Source organism: Cyprinodon variegatus, unplaced genomic scaffold, assembly GCF_000732505.1.
Source record: "Cyprinodon variegatus isolate N-32 unplaced genomic scaffold, C_variegatus-1.0 Scaffold568, whole genome shotgun sequence".
NCBI classification, from domain to species: Eukaryota; Metazoa; Chordata; class Actinopteri; order Cyprinodontiformes; family Cyprinodontidae; genus Cyprinodon; species Cyprinodon variegatus.
The window spans coordinates 15,302-31,119 of record NW_015151021.1 but is presented as its reverse complement, the minus strand read 5'-3'; the positions used below and the strand labels follow the sequence as shown (position 1 = coordinate 31,119).

The 15,818-nt window shown below is 36.5% G+C and overlaps 1 protein-coding gene across 1 annotated transcript; it reads left to right on the top strand.

The window, feature by feature from the left end:
• The first annotated feature begins 216 nt into the window (after positions 1 to 216).
• Positions 217 to 11,543, top strand: slc19a1 (solute carrier family 19 (folate transporter), member 1). The gene is made up of 6 exons (XM_015391975.1): positions 217 to 319; positions 2,726 to 3,328; positions 5,094 to 5,841; positions 9,108 to 9,300; positions 9,513 to 9,654; positions 10,624 to 11,543. Exons 2-6 carry the CDS (start codon positions 3,062 to 3,064, stop codon positions 10,813 to 10,815), a joined length of 1,542 nt encoding a protein of 513 aa, XP_015247461.1. The 5' UTR covers positions 217 to 319; positions 2,726 to 3,061; the 3' UTR covers positions 10,816 to 11,543.
• The last annotated feature ends 4,275 nt before the right edge of the window (positions 11,544 to 15,818 follow it).

Genomic DNA, 15,818 nt, shown 5'->3' with positions numbered 1-15,818 from the left:
GTCCTACATGACCTCCCTCTGAACCCCTTATTAAAAAAACTAAGAGGAAGTAAAAAAAAAAAACTGATAAAAGAAAGTTACCAGCTTTGTACTTTACACCAAAACATTACATATTTAACAAACAATTTAAAATTTATTGCATTCGTTTTTGTATTAAAATCTCTCGGTAGCTCCTCAGAAAACAACTCCCCTCAGACAGGTTCAGACTAGTTGGGAACGCTGGCAAGTTCTAGTTTGGCGGGAAAAAAACTCAATTTCCCAGAAAACACCGCGGCACCGTCCAGTCCATCTCGTGCTGTAGCTTTCTGGACCACATTAGGTACAGTATAATATTCAAATATTTTTATCGTTCCCTCTAAAGTTACTAAAATGCGCTTTTATTATGAAGTCAACCTTATCCTGTCTTGTGGAGTTTACACGTTTTACCTTAAACGCGTTTTTAACCATTTCTGCTGGCAATGTCCAGATAAAGCTGTTGCTTTTAACGGACACTCCTGTTAGCCTATTAGCTGTAATTCAGTAAATGAGTTGCTAATTTACTTTGGCATCGAATTAACACAATAAACCCTCGTTTTAACAACACATGTGTTAGCAGCACATTACCAGCTAGCAGCCTGTGAGCATGCTAACACTTGTGTAACGTTTTGCAGCTGTAACGACACATCAGTGACCCAGTTACAACTTGTTTTTCACTGCACTGCTTTGTTGTTTTCGTTAAATTCGTACTAATAAGACATGATAAATAAATAATGCAAAGTTCTTTCTTACAATTAAGCTCTTATAGTCTTGTGCTTTCTATTGCAGGAAGGAAATAATCAAATTTAACACGATTTAGAACAAGCAACGCCTTACATTATGTCTACTACTTAAAATATATTTTGTTTAGACAGGATAGGCCAACAATAACGTTTGAATGAGATCAGTCAAACCATGTTTTGGTGTTATTTGATTTGTTTTCTAGCAAACAATTTGCAAAAAAGCTCCAGCTCAGTCAAAAATTAACAAAGTATATTGGGCCTATTTTCATGCAAAAATATTCCTAATCCCAATCTTTTGTATCAGCTTGACTCTAAACCTTCAATCCTGCTTTTTTTTTTTTTTTTTTTAAGCAGCTAACTTTTTTTTTTTTTTTTCATGTGATGGTCTGCATTAGAGCTAAAACAATTAATCAGCTTAATCGTGATTAATTGATATTTGAAATAATCTTCAACTAATTTAGTAATCGATTTATTGTGAACTGGAGTATATAGCCCTTAAGCTGACAGAGCGACCTAATTTGAGCAGTTATTATATCAAAATTGTAAAAACAATATATAATCATTTTTAATTTAAGATAAACAACCTTTTTGTCTGTCAATATGCTCTATCCAGAACCCCTCAAGTGGAAAATCTTAGTTTCATCTGGTTTAATTTAGTTAAAATTCTTCTTTAAGGAACATTTGGCTATTAGATTATTAATCGATTGATCAAAAAAATAATTGACAGATTAATCGATTTGTAAAATAATCGTTAGTTTCAGCCCTGCTCTACATTTAAAACAACAGCTCAATTTAATACTGACCGGTTTCTTCTGAAGAAAAGCATCCCATAGCATGATACTGCCAAAGAATTAGTTTGCAATTTTCAGATTTCTTGTTTGTTAAAAAAAAACAAAAAAAAACAAATCATGAAACCCATGTGTTATTTTCCTGGATTATTTTGTGTAGGTCTGTCAAACAAATCCCTAACAACTTACACTTAAGTTTTTAATTCTAACATAAAGATAATGTATAGGTATATATAAAATGCTAATTACAAAAAACATCTCCTTAGAATTAAGTTGAAAATATTCAAATCTACAAACCAAGCTGGGCTGCCATGTCGAGCAGATGTAGCTGATATAGAATCACAGAAATATTTCACCCAGATTTTTTTAGATTTATGTAAATTTAAAAGATAATTTTAACACACAAACCTATTGAATAAACCTTGCATGATCCTAATCATTTGTATAATAAGCTTATTTATTGAAAATTAATAACTTTGAGGTTTATGTATTCAGAATTGCACGGAACTGCAAATAGGCAACCTGAATATTATGCATTTAAAACTATGCGTTTGAAATAAATACACTAATTTGTATTAATATTAAGTAATTATTCTTTATTAATTCTAAATAAAAAAGCCTGACAATTATGCATTTGAAATAAATAAGCTTTATCATACAAATGAATATGTATCGTAAGATTAATTTAATAGGTTTGTATCATAATTAGCTAAAAAACTACATGGGTATTTGCTATGTAATAAAGTTACATAACATAAAATATTTTTTTGAGTGTAGTATTTCTTTTTGCTTGTTCTTTTTTTTTACCACATGGAGGTAACAGCACACTTAAACTTTTTTTAAATTTTTTTTTTTAATGCAAAACCCTCTAACAAGAGTTTGCATTTCATAATCCCCAATTTCATGGTTTGTTTACAGTTATTTGTGTGTGATGTAATTGGCCGATTTGAATGCAGCTTCTAGAGTTACATGTGCAGAAAACAAATGACATTTTCCTGTCTGTCTGGTGTGGATATTTGTTTTAACCGATCTGTTTTTGTCAAGATGTTTTTCTCGATCATCAAAATTGGTGAGATTTTAAGGAAAAAATATTCCAAAACAAGCCTAATGCCTTTGTTTATATAGGAAAGTGCAATTTAGCCAAACTAACTAAGCTTTTTTTTCCCTTTTCTGTTTCAGGTTAACAATGCCCTGAGTCTCAGCTGCTGGATAGCTTGCTGTCAAACAATGTCACACGGTGGAACAGAGCAAAGGTCAACAGTTTCTCTTACATGTGAACGACGGCATGCTAGCAGTCCACCTAGCGTTTCATCACCCTGTAAAATGGTTCATTCCATGTAGCTCAGTCTCTATTGGCTCACAGAGGACCAAACAGTGTTAAAAATTTGTTCTATCAGTCCCCTAAGAGCAGATTTTTTTTTTCTTCTTTTTATTTTCTTTTTTTTCCCATGCTGATCTGACACAGCTAAAAAGTTGCACTCTTCATCCCTGGGTGACCGACATCCAGCTGCCACAATGGCAGCAGACGACCTAATGGACGGATCAGATGGGGAGAAATATGTGGATCTTAAAACACCCCCGTCGGAAGACGCTGAGGATCACGGAGACGCGGAAACGGCCACGGCCCCGGCTCCGGCCGAGGAACCGGCAGAGGATGCCAAAAAGCTGAAGTGCTCGGTCATATTTTTGTGCTTCTACGGCTTCATGTCTTCCATAAGGCCCGGGGAGGCCTTCATTACACCCAATTTGTTGAGCTCGGAGAAAAACTTCACTGAAGTGCAGGTTAGCTATTTTCCGTTATGTGTCAACTTTCTTGGTCAATTATCTTTGCTTCAACTCAAAGAAAAACAAGGCTTTCCGTCTCTTTTTAACAGCAATACAGTTATGCTCTAACTAAGTGAAACTACTGGGATAAACGCATGTGCTCGCTGCAGGGAGTTCACTGATCCATCTTACTGTGGGTCAGAGTTCACATTCCACCTAACCGGCTCACTGTATGCTGATTTGTGAATGAATTCAGAGTTGAATTCAAATCTATGATGTTAGTCAAACGATCGGCTGCAGTGATGCTAAAAGAGATTTCTAAATAAAGAACTAATAGTCTGACATATAATTTTTAAAATCAGAAGTTTGACAGAGTTATTTGTCAGGTTTACTGGAACTGTCTTGTCTTTTCGACAAAATTTAAAATTTTAATATCCAGATTTTAATTACAAAGAGAAAGAAGAAGAAAAAGTGGAACATTTATCCCTCTGTAGTTGTTTTCATGTGTTTGGTTTATACTATTTTTTTTTCTTACAAGAAAGAGAACGTCTTGTTAGAAGGAGTTTAAGACCTCTATAAATATAATGATTACAACCACAAATATAGGCTGTTTTCGAAATTAATTAATGTGTTTTTCTTCATTGGCAACCATAAATACATGCTAACCTCTACAGGTTCTTTGCTTACTTACAGTCTTAGGCTTTTTGTTGCACATTAAGTTTAGCCTGATCAGTATAGAAATATTTGTTTTAAGCTTATTTTTTGAAATTAGTTAAAAAAATGGAGTTACAGATTTACTGAAAACCTTAAAATGAGACTGAACGATTTTGCCAAAAATCAAAATTGTGATTATCTTTAATTAAAATTGTGATTTTATTTAGATTTTCCCTTACACTAACTCCAAACCTGTAGATGTTTCATCCCAGAATTTCAGTTTTTTAGAGCTTGCCTACCCAGAATCTGTTGTTACGGGACTTTACTTTAACAATTGTGTGAAAAAGTGTTTACTTCTACTTGCTGGTGAGGATCTGTTGCAACTCTTTTTACATTTCTGTGTGGCAACAAACCCACTTCAAGTGTTTAATCAGGGAAAACTTCAGTGTCTTATTTTTGTCAAATATAGTGTGATTAAAAATCAGTATCTATGCGATCTGAAAATTTTGTTGTGATTATATTGCAAATGTAATTAATTACCCTGTGCTAACTGGAACATGGTGTACTTGTTTTTTTAAATTGCAGGTAAACTTGAGTTTAAAGGCAACATAATAGAATTTAGGATGCTATAACAAAACATTGCGGGGGGTTTATGGCTATTTATCTGTCTAGACACTTCCAAAGAAGGTGTTCTGTTTTTTGTTTTCTCTTGTTTTTATTAATATTTTTGTATTTTTTTTACTCTTTTCCCTCCAATACATTTTAAATGTTTTGTGAATGTTAATTACATTTTGATAAAAAAAAAAGTTACATTTTTACTTCTTACGATGCAAATTCCAAATCAAGCGAGTACGAAAAACAAATCCGATGGAAAAAACGCTACAAACACAAAGTAATGAGCATTTCGCCTAATTTTTTTTGGGTCATACATGTGATTCATACTGCGCTTTGCACCTATCGGCCATCGTAACTTTCCGGTAAGAATGCGATAAAAAAGCGTCCATTCAGGCTAAAATAGTGTAAACCAGAATGATTTATTGACTTGACTGTTTGAAAAATAGTTAGGAGAGAAAACATTCATTTTCTATCGTGTTTTTTGAGTTATTTTTTTTTGTGTCGATGTTTCCAGGTGACCAATGAGATAACTCCGGTGTTGACGTACTCCTACATGGTGTCGTTGGTGCCGGCCTTCCTGCTGACGGATCTCCTGCGCTATAAGCCGGTCCTGATCATCCAGGGCATCAGCCATGTGGTCATCTGGCTTCTCATGCTCCTGGGCACCACACTGATTCACATACAGCTGATGGAGTTCTTCTACGGCATCACCATGGCCTGCCGCGTAGCCTACTCCTCCTACATCTTCTCCTTAGTGAGCCCTGCTTTCTATCAGCGCGTGGCGGGCTACTCCCGCTCCTCCGTCCTGCTGGGGGTCTTCACCAGCTCCGTGCTGGGACAGCTCTGCAGGTCTGTGGGCAACGTCTCCTACTACACCCTGGATGCCATCTGTTTGGGGTTTGTGAGCTTCGGATTGGTGCTTTCCTTCTGCCTGCCCTGGCCGAAGCGCTCCCTGTTTTTCAATCGGATGAAGAACCAGGAGCCAAAGGAGCTGGAAGCAGCTCAGTCAGAACTGGATAAAATTAACCCCAAACCGGGAGGTTTGTCCTCGACGTCATGTTGGAAAGATTCGGTTTTTGTCCAGATGCTGCTGGAGTTGAGAAACGTGGTGAGGAGGCCCAACCTGAGGCTCTGGTCCATGTGGTGGGTCCTCAACTCCACAGGATATTACCTGGTGCTGTTCTACGTCCACATCCTGTGGAACAGAGTGTATTCCACCGCCTCCTACAACGGGGCAGTAGAGGCGGCTTCAACACTACTGAGTAAGTCTTTTTTCTAGGATCTAATCTCTTACTAAATCATTTTGTCTTGGCTGTTTGGATTTATCACAAAAAAAATATCAGTGTCATCTGCATATTACTTATTGTGACGCTCTTAGATATTGAACTATTGTTTTTTTAAAACCAAAAATTCCTTATTACTTAATGAACATATAGAATGGGCAGATCTTTTTGAACTCAACTGTAATTTAGTAGAGACTTTATCTTAGCAGAACGCCCACCAGGATCTAATCAGTTTGACCTTAAATCAGGGGTCTGCAGCTTTTAAAATCCATAGCGCCATTTTGCCCTGAGTGCCACTAATTAAAGATTGGTATAGCTGCAAATGTTAAAGGGGTCATAGGATGTAAAACCGAGTTTACATTGTCATAGATGATTAACGATAGTTCAGTGGGTGAAATGGACGTACAGAGAAGTTCAAACCCCATCGACACCTCCTTTCTCGGTTCTGCTGCACTGTAGTCGACCAAATTCCCAGACGATTTTTAAATTCCCCCCTGACATTTTTTTAGGCTTGAAAAGAAGAACATGTCTGGGAAAAAGAGGACGTCTGGTCACCCTACCATATCAACAATTTAATATTTCAGTGACTGAATGCTTGTTGCTATAATGAGTCTTTGCTCGCCAGCTTCGCGCGTTATAAACCAACCAATCAGCGCACAGCTGATCTAACTATTCATGAGCATACCATAAAAGGAAGTAAACCTGTTGTTTTATTCTAGGGCTTTTAACTAGGCTTGCATTAGGGCTCATAGAACAGCAAATATGCCATTTTCAGCCCAAATAATGTTGCACACCCTATTCAGAGAACTTAAAGGGGAATTTCGTTTTTTTTTTTTACATTGGGCCCTTGATTTTACCTTATTACACCATGTTCTACTCACCCATATGAGTTTTGTGTCATTTGGAGCAGATCTGAAGATATTCCGTTAGGTTATATCCAAGTAACGTCTACCTTTGGGTAGATGACTGTTATGAACATAACTGTTCATAATTTATTCTTTATGGTACACCAGCATTCATAACATGTTGGCAAATCCCTCTCCCCCAGACATCTGCAGTTATATTTTTTATATTTATATGTTTTAAAAACAAAGCGCCGTGTGTGTGACGTCATCCGCGCATGTGCACTGGAATCGTAACAGGCAGCCCGGGCCATATTCAGCTGCACTGTACCCCTTCTATTCATATAGCTAGCTAATCTGAATCATTCAGTTCCATTTCGAGAGCGAGATCATCTGTGTTCGTAGCACTAGACATCTTTCAGGCATGTGAGTAAAACTAGCAGCAGTTCAGCGGACAGGATGAATGAATGCTAGCTGGCTCGCGGATGACAAAATACACGCTCCGCTTTGTTTTTAAAACATATAAATTAAAAAAAAATATAACCGTGGATGTCTGGGGGACAGTTATTCGCCTACATGTTATGAATGCTAGCGTACCATAAAGAATAAATTATGAACAGTTCAGTTTGTGCTTTGAAGTCGTTGCCCATAGGAAGACGGTGCCTGGATATAACCTAACCGAATATCTAACAGAACGGCTCCAAATGACACAAAACTCATATGGGTGAGTAGATCATGATGTAATAACATAAAATCAAGGGCCCAATGTAAAAAAAACGAAATTCCCCTTTAAGGACCAGCACCAAATACACTATATAATTATTCTATGACCTCTTTAAAGCTTTGTTGACTGATTTTCGCCTTTTCATTAAACACAACGTTATTATTTTTGTTAAATAGCTCCTATGGGAAATATGTTTCCATTTTAAACAGCCAATTGTATTTTTAGCCTTCTAATGAGGAAAAATCATGAAATGTTTCATGAAAATGAAGCACAGATTTTCCTCCATAGGATATTATTTGATGTAAAAAAAAATAAAAAATAAGGACTGAATGCATAATTTTCAAGCAAATGACAAGAAAAGTAGATTTAAAAACATGTTTTTGGTATTTTACCGTCATTCTATTACGAAAATTTAATTAAATATTGAGCTATAGTAGAGATTCAAGAGAACCCATGGTCTATATCATGTATACTACGCACATAGTCCCAACGACTTTGGTTCTGATGGGATCCGTATTTCCTCCTCTTTGATCAGTTCTATAGGATCGGTAACATGCCCCCCCAGTCATTGATCAGTCTTTTTCAACTCTTCCCCTGATTGATACTTTAGCCCACTTAGAGCTTTCTTCGAGGCTGTCTAACCTCTGGAATTAAACTAAAGGGAAATCACATGCAAAAGTCAGAAGAACACAAACAAACCATTAAAAACAGCTGATTATAAATATGGTTTTAACAGATCTTTCTGTCTTGAATAGGGAGGAAAAGATCAGACAATTAAAACCTCCTCAGACTCTCATTAGCGCAGCCTCCAAACCCATTAATCTGACTCTCTTGGTGCTCAGAAGAAAACCAATTTCTCTGCTTCCTGTTCTTACCAGATGACATCTCTCTCTGTACTTTAAGTTAGCTGTAAAGCCCAAAGGTAGTAAACTGATAAAGGTCACATGGAAGCAGTTAAGTGTCTTTACAAAAGGAAATGTGATGTAAGCTAAGCGATAACAAACGGAGGACCAGATGTCCTTGTTCCACAAGCACTGATTGATTTCTTAGACTTAGACAATCTTTAATGTCATTTTTTATACACTGGTTGTAAAAAAAACTAAATTATGTTACTTAAAACAGTAAAAAGAACATTACCATTAATATGTGCTGTAGTGATCATCATGTAAACAGAGTAGGAGAAAAGGAAAACCAGTTTAAATAATCAAAATAATAGTGAAAAAGGCATTAATATGGAAAGTTTCAGTGCAGTGCAAAATAAATATGGTGCAAAATGCAGTGGAACATAGAGTTGTGTCATATTTAAAAGGATTATAAAAGTTTCAGCCACGTTGGTGGTACAGAATAATGTTGCGAGTGTGATGCAGAGTCCAGTTTAGAGTTAACAGTTCTGATGGCAGCGGGGAAGAAGCTGTTGCAGAACCTGCTGGTCTTGCAGCGGATGCTGCAAAGCCTCTTCCCCGAAGGCAGCAGGGAGAACAGTCCGTGGTGGGGGTGTGAGGGGACGCCGAAGATTACGGGCTCGGGACACGCAGCGCTGGGATGAAATGTCTGAGCAGTAGTTTGACACCCAGATTAAACATCTTAATTTAACTTAAAGGAGAAGATGTGTTCCCTGTTAGGATTAATTTAGATTTTTTTTTTTTGCTGACCAGCTTAGGCCTTTTCTCTCTCTGCAGGTGCAGCCACCTCCTTTGCAGCGGGCTACGCTAAAATCCGGTGGAACATCTGGTCGGAGCTGGTCATCTGTGTTATCACGGCCCTGCAGGCTTGCTTGCTGCTGCTTATGGGCAACACGCAAAACATTTGGGTCTGTTATGCTTGTTACATCCTCTTCAGAGGCTTCTACCAGTTCCTGGTGCCTATTGCTACGTAAGTACATTGGAAACCAGTTATTGTCAATTCAAAGAATCTCGGATCAGAACACTTAAACTCCAGGAATACGTCAATCCAATTTATTAACTAATCTGTCTAAACTGAACAGGTTGTTCTTTTGAAAAGGAATTAAACTTTTAGCGCCCTCTAGTGTTTACTCTCCAAGTATATGATAAACTGCTGATTCTGAAGAGCTGTTTGTCCTGCAGTTTCCAGATCGCATCATCGCTCACCAAGGAGCTGTGTGCTCTGGTGTTCGGCATCAACACCTTCTTAGCGACGATACTGAAGAGCATCATCAACTTGATATTTTCAGACAAGAGGGGGCTGGGACTAGACATATACGCTCAGGTGAAATTTTCAACCACATTTTGAATATTTCTTTTATTTTGTCCAAGAAGCTTTGAAGAGGTGTCTATGTTTCAGCTGGTTCAGCACCAAATATCTAGGAGGTTGTATTTAGGGCTTCAACTAATGATTATTTTACGATTAATCTGTCGATTATTTTTTCAATTCATCGATTAATCAGATAGCCCAATAAAGAAGACTTTTTACAAAATTAAACCAGGTGAAACTCAAACTTTTTCTATTTGAGGAGTTCTGAAAATACCATATTGACAAATGGAAAGTTTTTTTTTTATCTTAAATGCAAAACTTTCAAATATTTTTTTTTAGAAACTTTGTATAATTACTGCTCCAATTGGTTGCTCTGTCAGCTATAAGCATGTTTTAGAATCTCTGTACTCCAGTTAACGATTAATCGATTATTAAATTAGATGACAATTATTTCAATAATCGATTAATCGGATTGTTTCAGCCCTAGTTGTTTTTAAGGATTTCAGCCCTAACTGCAAAAAAATGAAATCTAAATGAAATCTATAGTGTCTTTTTTAATAAGTGCTTTTTTTTAATTGGTGAGACTTTGCCAATGGAACAAGACAATTTACATTTAAAATAAGACAAAAAACAAATTGAATTGTCTTATTTCAAGTGCATATTATCCAATTATCTTATCTCATTCCATTGGTAAATCATCTTTACCTGCTCAAATTAAGGCTAAATTCACTCAATTTTATAAATACTGGAGTGTAGATGCTCAACTTTTGGAAATTAATAAAGAGATTTGGCATTGGGATATTTTAACAAAGATAAATAAAAATTATTGTGCTTTCTTTATCTACAAAAACTGAAGTAGAAGCTGAACAACTGGGAAACTTCCTTTCGGTTAAAGTATTTGATTCCTATGCAGGGTTTTTATAAAGATGCCCAAACTTCTGCAGAAACTCTTGGATAACTTCCCCCCACCCATTTTTTTTCCAGTTCTTAGTCTACTTCATTTACTTCTGCCTGCTCACTGTGCTGTACACCGTCAGCGCTGCCTTCGTCCTCATCCGTCACTTCAGGAACCAGCAGAGGGAGCGGCTCGCCTCAGCCAGAGGGCCGCCAACAGAACTCAGCCCTGTGCCACAAACCCCCGAAGCAGAACCTCTATCTAACGGGAAAAGTGCCTGAACGTAAAGGCAGCAGCTGGTGAACTCCGAGCAGAACCAATCAGTAATTTCTGAGCCTTAATCATAGAAGTGCCTCATCTTCTGCTGTGTGAAGCCTTTTTGCACTACGACACCATAAATAAAATAGTGAACTCACAGCTTATCCGGTTTCAAGTATTAATTATTTGTACCGGAGCACTCCCATTGTACACGTTACAACTGCCGTTAGATAAGATCCGATTAGAAATAACATCACTGTTTTTATTAACTGAATTGTATTTTGTGATAAAATGAGATCCTCAATGATAAAAAATGTGACTAGAAACTGCAGGTTTTTATTCAGTGGTTAATTTTTTTAATCTTGTATTAATTTGTATTTGATGCATTGGAATAAGCTCCATTTTGTTTAGTTTTTTTTTTAGGAGAAATCATTGCTACTCAAGATATTCCCTTAAAAAGTTGGGTTTTCACCACAGTTAAAGATCTAAGAAAAATAAAGGCTGCTTTTACTTTGAAATTCATAGGAATGTAGTGTTACCTAATCTTACAAGGGGACGTTTTATTCCTCCACAGGAAATGTAGCTGAAGTTTCATATTTTCCAATAACAGTTTTTTTTTTTAGGGTACCGTTACTTATATAATGTGCACACTGTATTTTATTCTGATTTAAATCATTGCTGAAATATGCTGTATGACAGGAAATAGTGTTTTTTATTCAAAAATAAAATGAAGTAGTGGATAAATGAATACATTTGGTCTCCTTATTGAATATAAGAAAGTCTGTATAAGTAAAACACATCATATTTTTAAAGTATGTATATGTTAGGATAAAATGAAAGTAAAGCAAAGGGATTCTAAACTTTATCCTGGAAATTATTTTTGATTTATTTTAAAGTAACCTAAAACCTTTAGAGGTGCATTGGTTTGTTGCATTAATTCTCACTAAAATACCTTTTTTTGTGGTTGTTATTTTAAGGAAATGAAACTTGGAAGCGTATGTCAGGCAAAGCACTTTTTTTTTTCTTTTTCCAAAGTTCTGGCTTTTGTTTACTCAGCTGTATTGGTTTAAATGTTATAAAAAAAATAAAAAAAAAGTTCTTTGATTATTATTTTTTTTTTTGTTCACATTTCCCAGCATGGGGTTAGTTCTGTACCGGAGCTGTTTGTACAGCTGAATAAAAAGACGTGATATAGCTCTAGAAGATAAGCAAACTGCTTTTGATCTGATATTTTTTAAATAAATGATTTTTTTTTTTAATTAAAATATTTAGATTCCATTCATTTGGACTGAACATGGCCCTAAAAAGTCTTTGAAAAAAAAAAAAATATCACTTTGGATAAACGTTTGCTGCCCTCTAGTGGCAAAAAAAGAAAATTCCGCAAGCAAAATTAAAACTTGGATGTTGTAGCCTTTGTTTAATATACTGTAGCACAAAAAGAAGCAGTTGGGGCAGCTTTTTAGTTTAAATAAACCAATCTCTTGAAACTTCATAAAACAAATGGATAATCTCCTGGTACATCAGGGCATTCTCACAAAAATATTCCAAACTTCCATTTCAAGTAGACAAATGTCAGTTATTAAAAAAAGGAAAAAAAGTACATACAGATAGAAAATAAGTAAAAGAAAGAAACATTTACCCCAACATCGGCAAATAAATATTTACACACGATTTGTTTAGAGCCGAAAAGTTACTCTTGGAGCTCATCAACAATTCATCCAGAAAGTCACAAAACAAACCAGCACATCTGATGCTTTGCAGACCTCAGTTAAAACCAATTCCTGATTCATTAATGAGACGCTAAAACTGCTAAACAACATAAAAACACAGGCATAGACATTTGTACATATTTGTTAATGATACGTCAGATTTTGAGGAAACAGTCTTTTAACTGACGAGGCAGAAGTGGTGGATTCTTGCAAATTGTTGACCTAGATGACCTGCTGTAATTCATGCAAACATTATATCTTTCTTTAGCAAAAAACTAAATCTAGTGAGCAGTTTTCTAAAAAGCCTTGTCAGTCAGTTGACATACCGCAAAATACCCTTCCTTTATTCCTCTTCCATTAGCTCAGTTCCTCTGACACTGGTTAATGGCCAAGAGAAACAGTCTCGGATTAACCATCGGTGGATGTTGCTGTCAGTTATAGGAAAGCTCACTTTTACCGGGCTTCCAGGAATTGTTTTAGGAGTAGTTTGGCAGGAACAAAACCTTAAGATCAGAGGTCTTCTCTCTTACTTCCTCCTTTAAATAAACCTCTCTCCAATTCTAAAACACCATTTGCCAAAGTTGAAAACATCCAATGCAACATGCACAGGATAATTTCTTGGTTCCTTCTTCGCAGGCAGTTTTGCCGCTTTCAGTGCCATCAGAAAATTTCACAAAAAAATAAAAAATAGAAAACTTGGAAAAAGCTTCCTTAGTGTCATTAAAAAACAGACACTTTTCAAATAAATTCTTTCTCTGAACATCCTTAGAAATACTTGTTGCAGTGAGACTTCTGCTGATGAGGCCAACATTTGGTCCATAGTTGGCTTGCCTTTTCTTTTATTCATTTCCGAAAGACGTTTCTGCAAAAAAAGCAAAAAACATACTAAAGTTAATATGGGTTCAATATAGCTTCAATGCTAAAAATAAATGCTGCTGACTGGATTTAAGCTATCAAATTAGAATATCATCAATAGGTTAATCTGTTTTAAAAGTCCAATCATACTATTTTAGAGAAATGTGTCTGGAAAAAAAAACCCTAAAAAAGACGTCCCCCCAGGTCTTCTGCTAGACTCTGGAACCTTTATTACCAAATAGGATCCAAAAGAGGAAACAGTATTCCAGTCCTTTTTCTCCACCTACAATCTTTTTAAAGCCATCTCTAATTTAAGAGGCCCTATTGCTTGTGCACATTTTTTTTCCTTCTACAAACTGTCTAATAAATACTCTTGGATACAGCTTCTTTTGCAGTGATCTTGGGTGGCTTACCCTGCTAGTTTAGGGAGTCAATAAGTGCTAAAAATGTCGTCCTCATGATAAAGCATCATTATTGCATTTAAAGTATAAATATCTTTAGTCTCATGTAATATAAACATCGTCTTCCCCACTCAGAGGAGCCTGATCAGTGGGAGATTGCTCCTCCCCAAATGCAGGACCAACAGACTGCTGAACTCCTTTGTTCCTCAAGCCATCAAGCTGCACAACTCCTCACTTGGGGAGGGAGGAGGTGATAGGAAGAGGGTCAAGGGTCAGCCCCGCTTCCTTGGACATCTTGTGCAAAAACATTACCTACTGTCACTCATGCAATATTCTTTTCTCTCACTGTGCAATGATTCAAGTTAACTACTGTGCAGATATTTTTATATCTAAAGGAACATATTCCACTACATTCCTTTTTTTATGCTCTTTTGTACTATAAACACTTTTTATATTGTCTGTCGTATTTATGTCTTTAATGGCATCTTGCTTTAACTCTGCCCTTAGTGCTCTACATAAGCTACTAGAACCAGATTTTCCCTGACGTTAAAATGTTATGAGAACCTGAATTTTTCTCTTTTTTTTATTAGCTTTAATACAAATTAACTAAATTATTAACTTTTAAGATAAATCTTTGTTTGCAAAGTATTTACATGTATATAGAGTATCTAGAAAGTGTTGGCGTCCCTTTACTTTCTCAACAGTGTGATATTTTTATACTTCTCCAAACTTAGATTCTCCTTTAAAATAAAAACTACAAAAATAGCCAATTAAAACACAATGACACCCCCCCCCCCAAAAAACAAAAAACAAAAAAAAAACATAAGGAAGGTGTACAGATTTTGAAATAATCGTTATAAGTAGTAAGTGCTTTCAGCAAAACTTTGTCTTTTTTTCTCTCTTCAGTTTGTTTACTGCAGATCCTCTCAAGTTCAGTCCGGTTAGACAGGCAACATCAGCCACTTTAGTTTCTCCACGGATCTTCGGTTGCATTAAAGTCCAAAAGCTACTTTTGACTTACTAACTTTTTCAGAAGAAAGGTGAGATGTATCCTGAGGCTCATCAGGATATTGGTGATCCTACACCATCTACAAGGACTGGTCAAAAAAGTATCCCCACAGCATTATGCTGACACCTCCATGCTCCAAGGAAACAGATGTTAGACACGTAAGTAGTTCCTAGTGTCCGTGACGCGATCATTAGTTTTCAGGTCAAAAAGTTCTATTTTGGTGTCATAGACCAAAGCATGACAACCTCTAAGCTGTATTTCTGTAAAATCCAAAGCACTAGGGGGGTTGACCTTTCATATTTCTCCTAACTCCTTGAAGAAACAATGGAGCCTTTTTGAACCCACATCTCCTATTTTTTAATTATGGGGAACCCAGATGCTGTTAAGATATTCAACACAGCTGAAACATTTTTTTCCTATGAGATATTCCAGCCTCTAACTAGTAACTAATCACAATTACTTGCTAATAGAGTGGCTCTGGTTATCCTGAGGTATCTCTGTGGTTATGCTGCTAAAGGCTTAGACTGCTGGAGGACATAGGGATCCTTTTTCATCATTCTATTTCTATTCTCCCATTCTGCAGAATTTGTTAGTTCAATCTCTAATTTTATGTCTCTCAGCTTTTCCTCACAGTAGTTTCATCTGGTCTGTTTCTGTTTGGCTGTGAAACCATCCTGGAGAGAAATATCAGCTATACTGCTGCCATAAACACCTTTTTTTTTTTTATAGATGTTCGAGCTCGGCCTGGTTTTCAGTGTAGTCCTTGTTCTCTGACTGTGACTAACTGTATGTGCTCTCTCTCATTCTTCGACAACTTAGCTGGTTCGGAGCTCATCTGCCTGGCTGTGTGTTTCCTGGATGTTGCCACCTGTGGAGCTGGTTTACAGTTGACTTTTGTATCTCTTCCTCTTTTCTGTGTCTGCTTCTTTCTCCTTGAACCACAGTCGGCCTCTGCAGATGGCCACTCACACTGATCCTGTTTCTGCTGGAGTTTTCCTCTCCACTGTCGCTATACGCATGCTTGGTGTGAGGGATTGCCTTTGAGTCAATGA

Excerpts from the sequence above, each read along its gene's own strand:
- slc19a1 (XM_015391975.1), top strand. The coding sequence starts at position 3,062 with ATGGCAGCAGACGACCTAATGGACGGATCAGATGGGGAGAAATATGTG. Across the intron at positions 3,329-5,093 it reads AAAACTTCACTGAAGTGCAG|GTGACCAATGAGATAACTCC; the intron begins GTTAGCTATTTT and ends CGATGTTTCCAG. Across the intron at positions 5,842-9,107 it reads GGCGGCTTCAACACTACTGA|GTGCAGCCACCTCCTTTGCA; the intron begins GTAAGTCTTTTT and ends CTCTCTCTGCAG.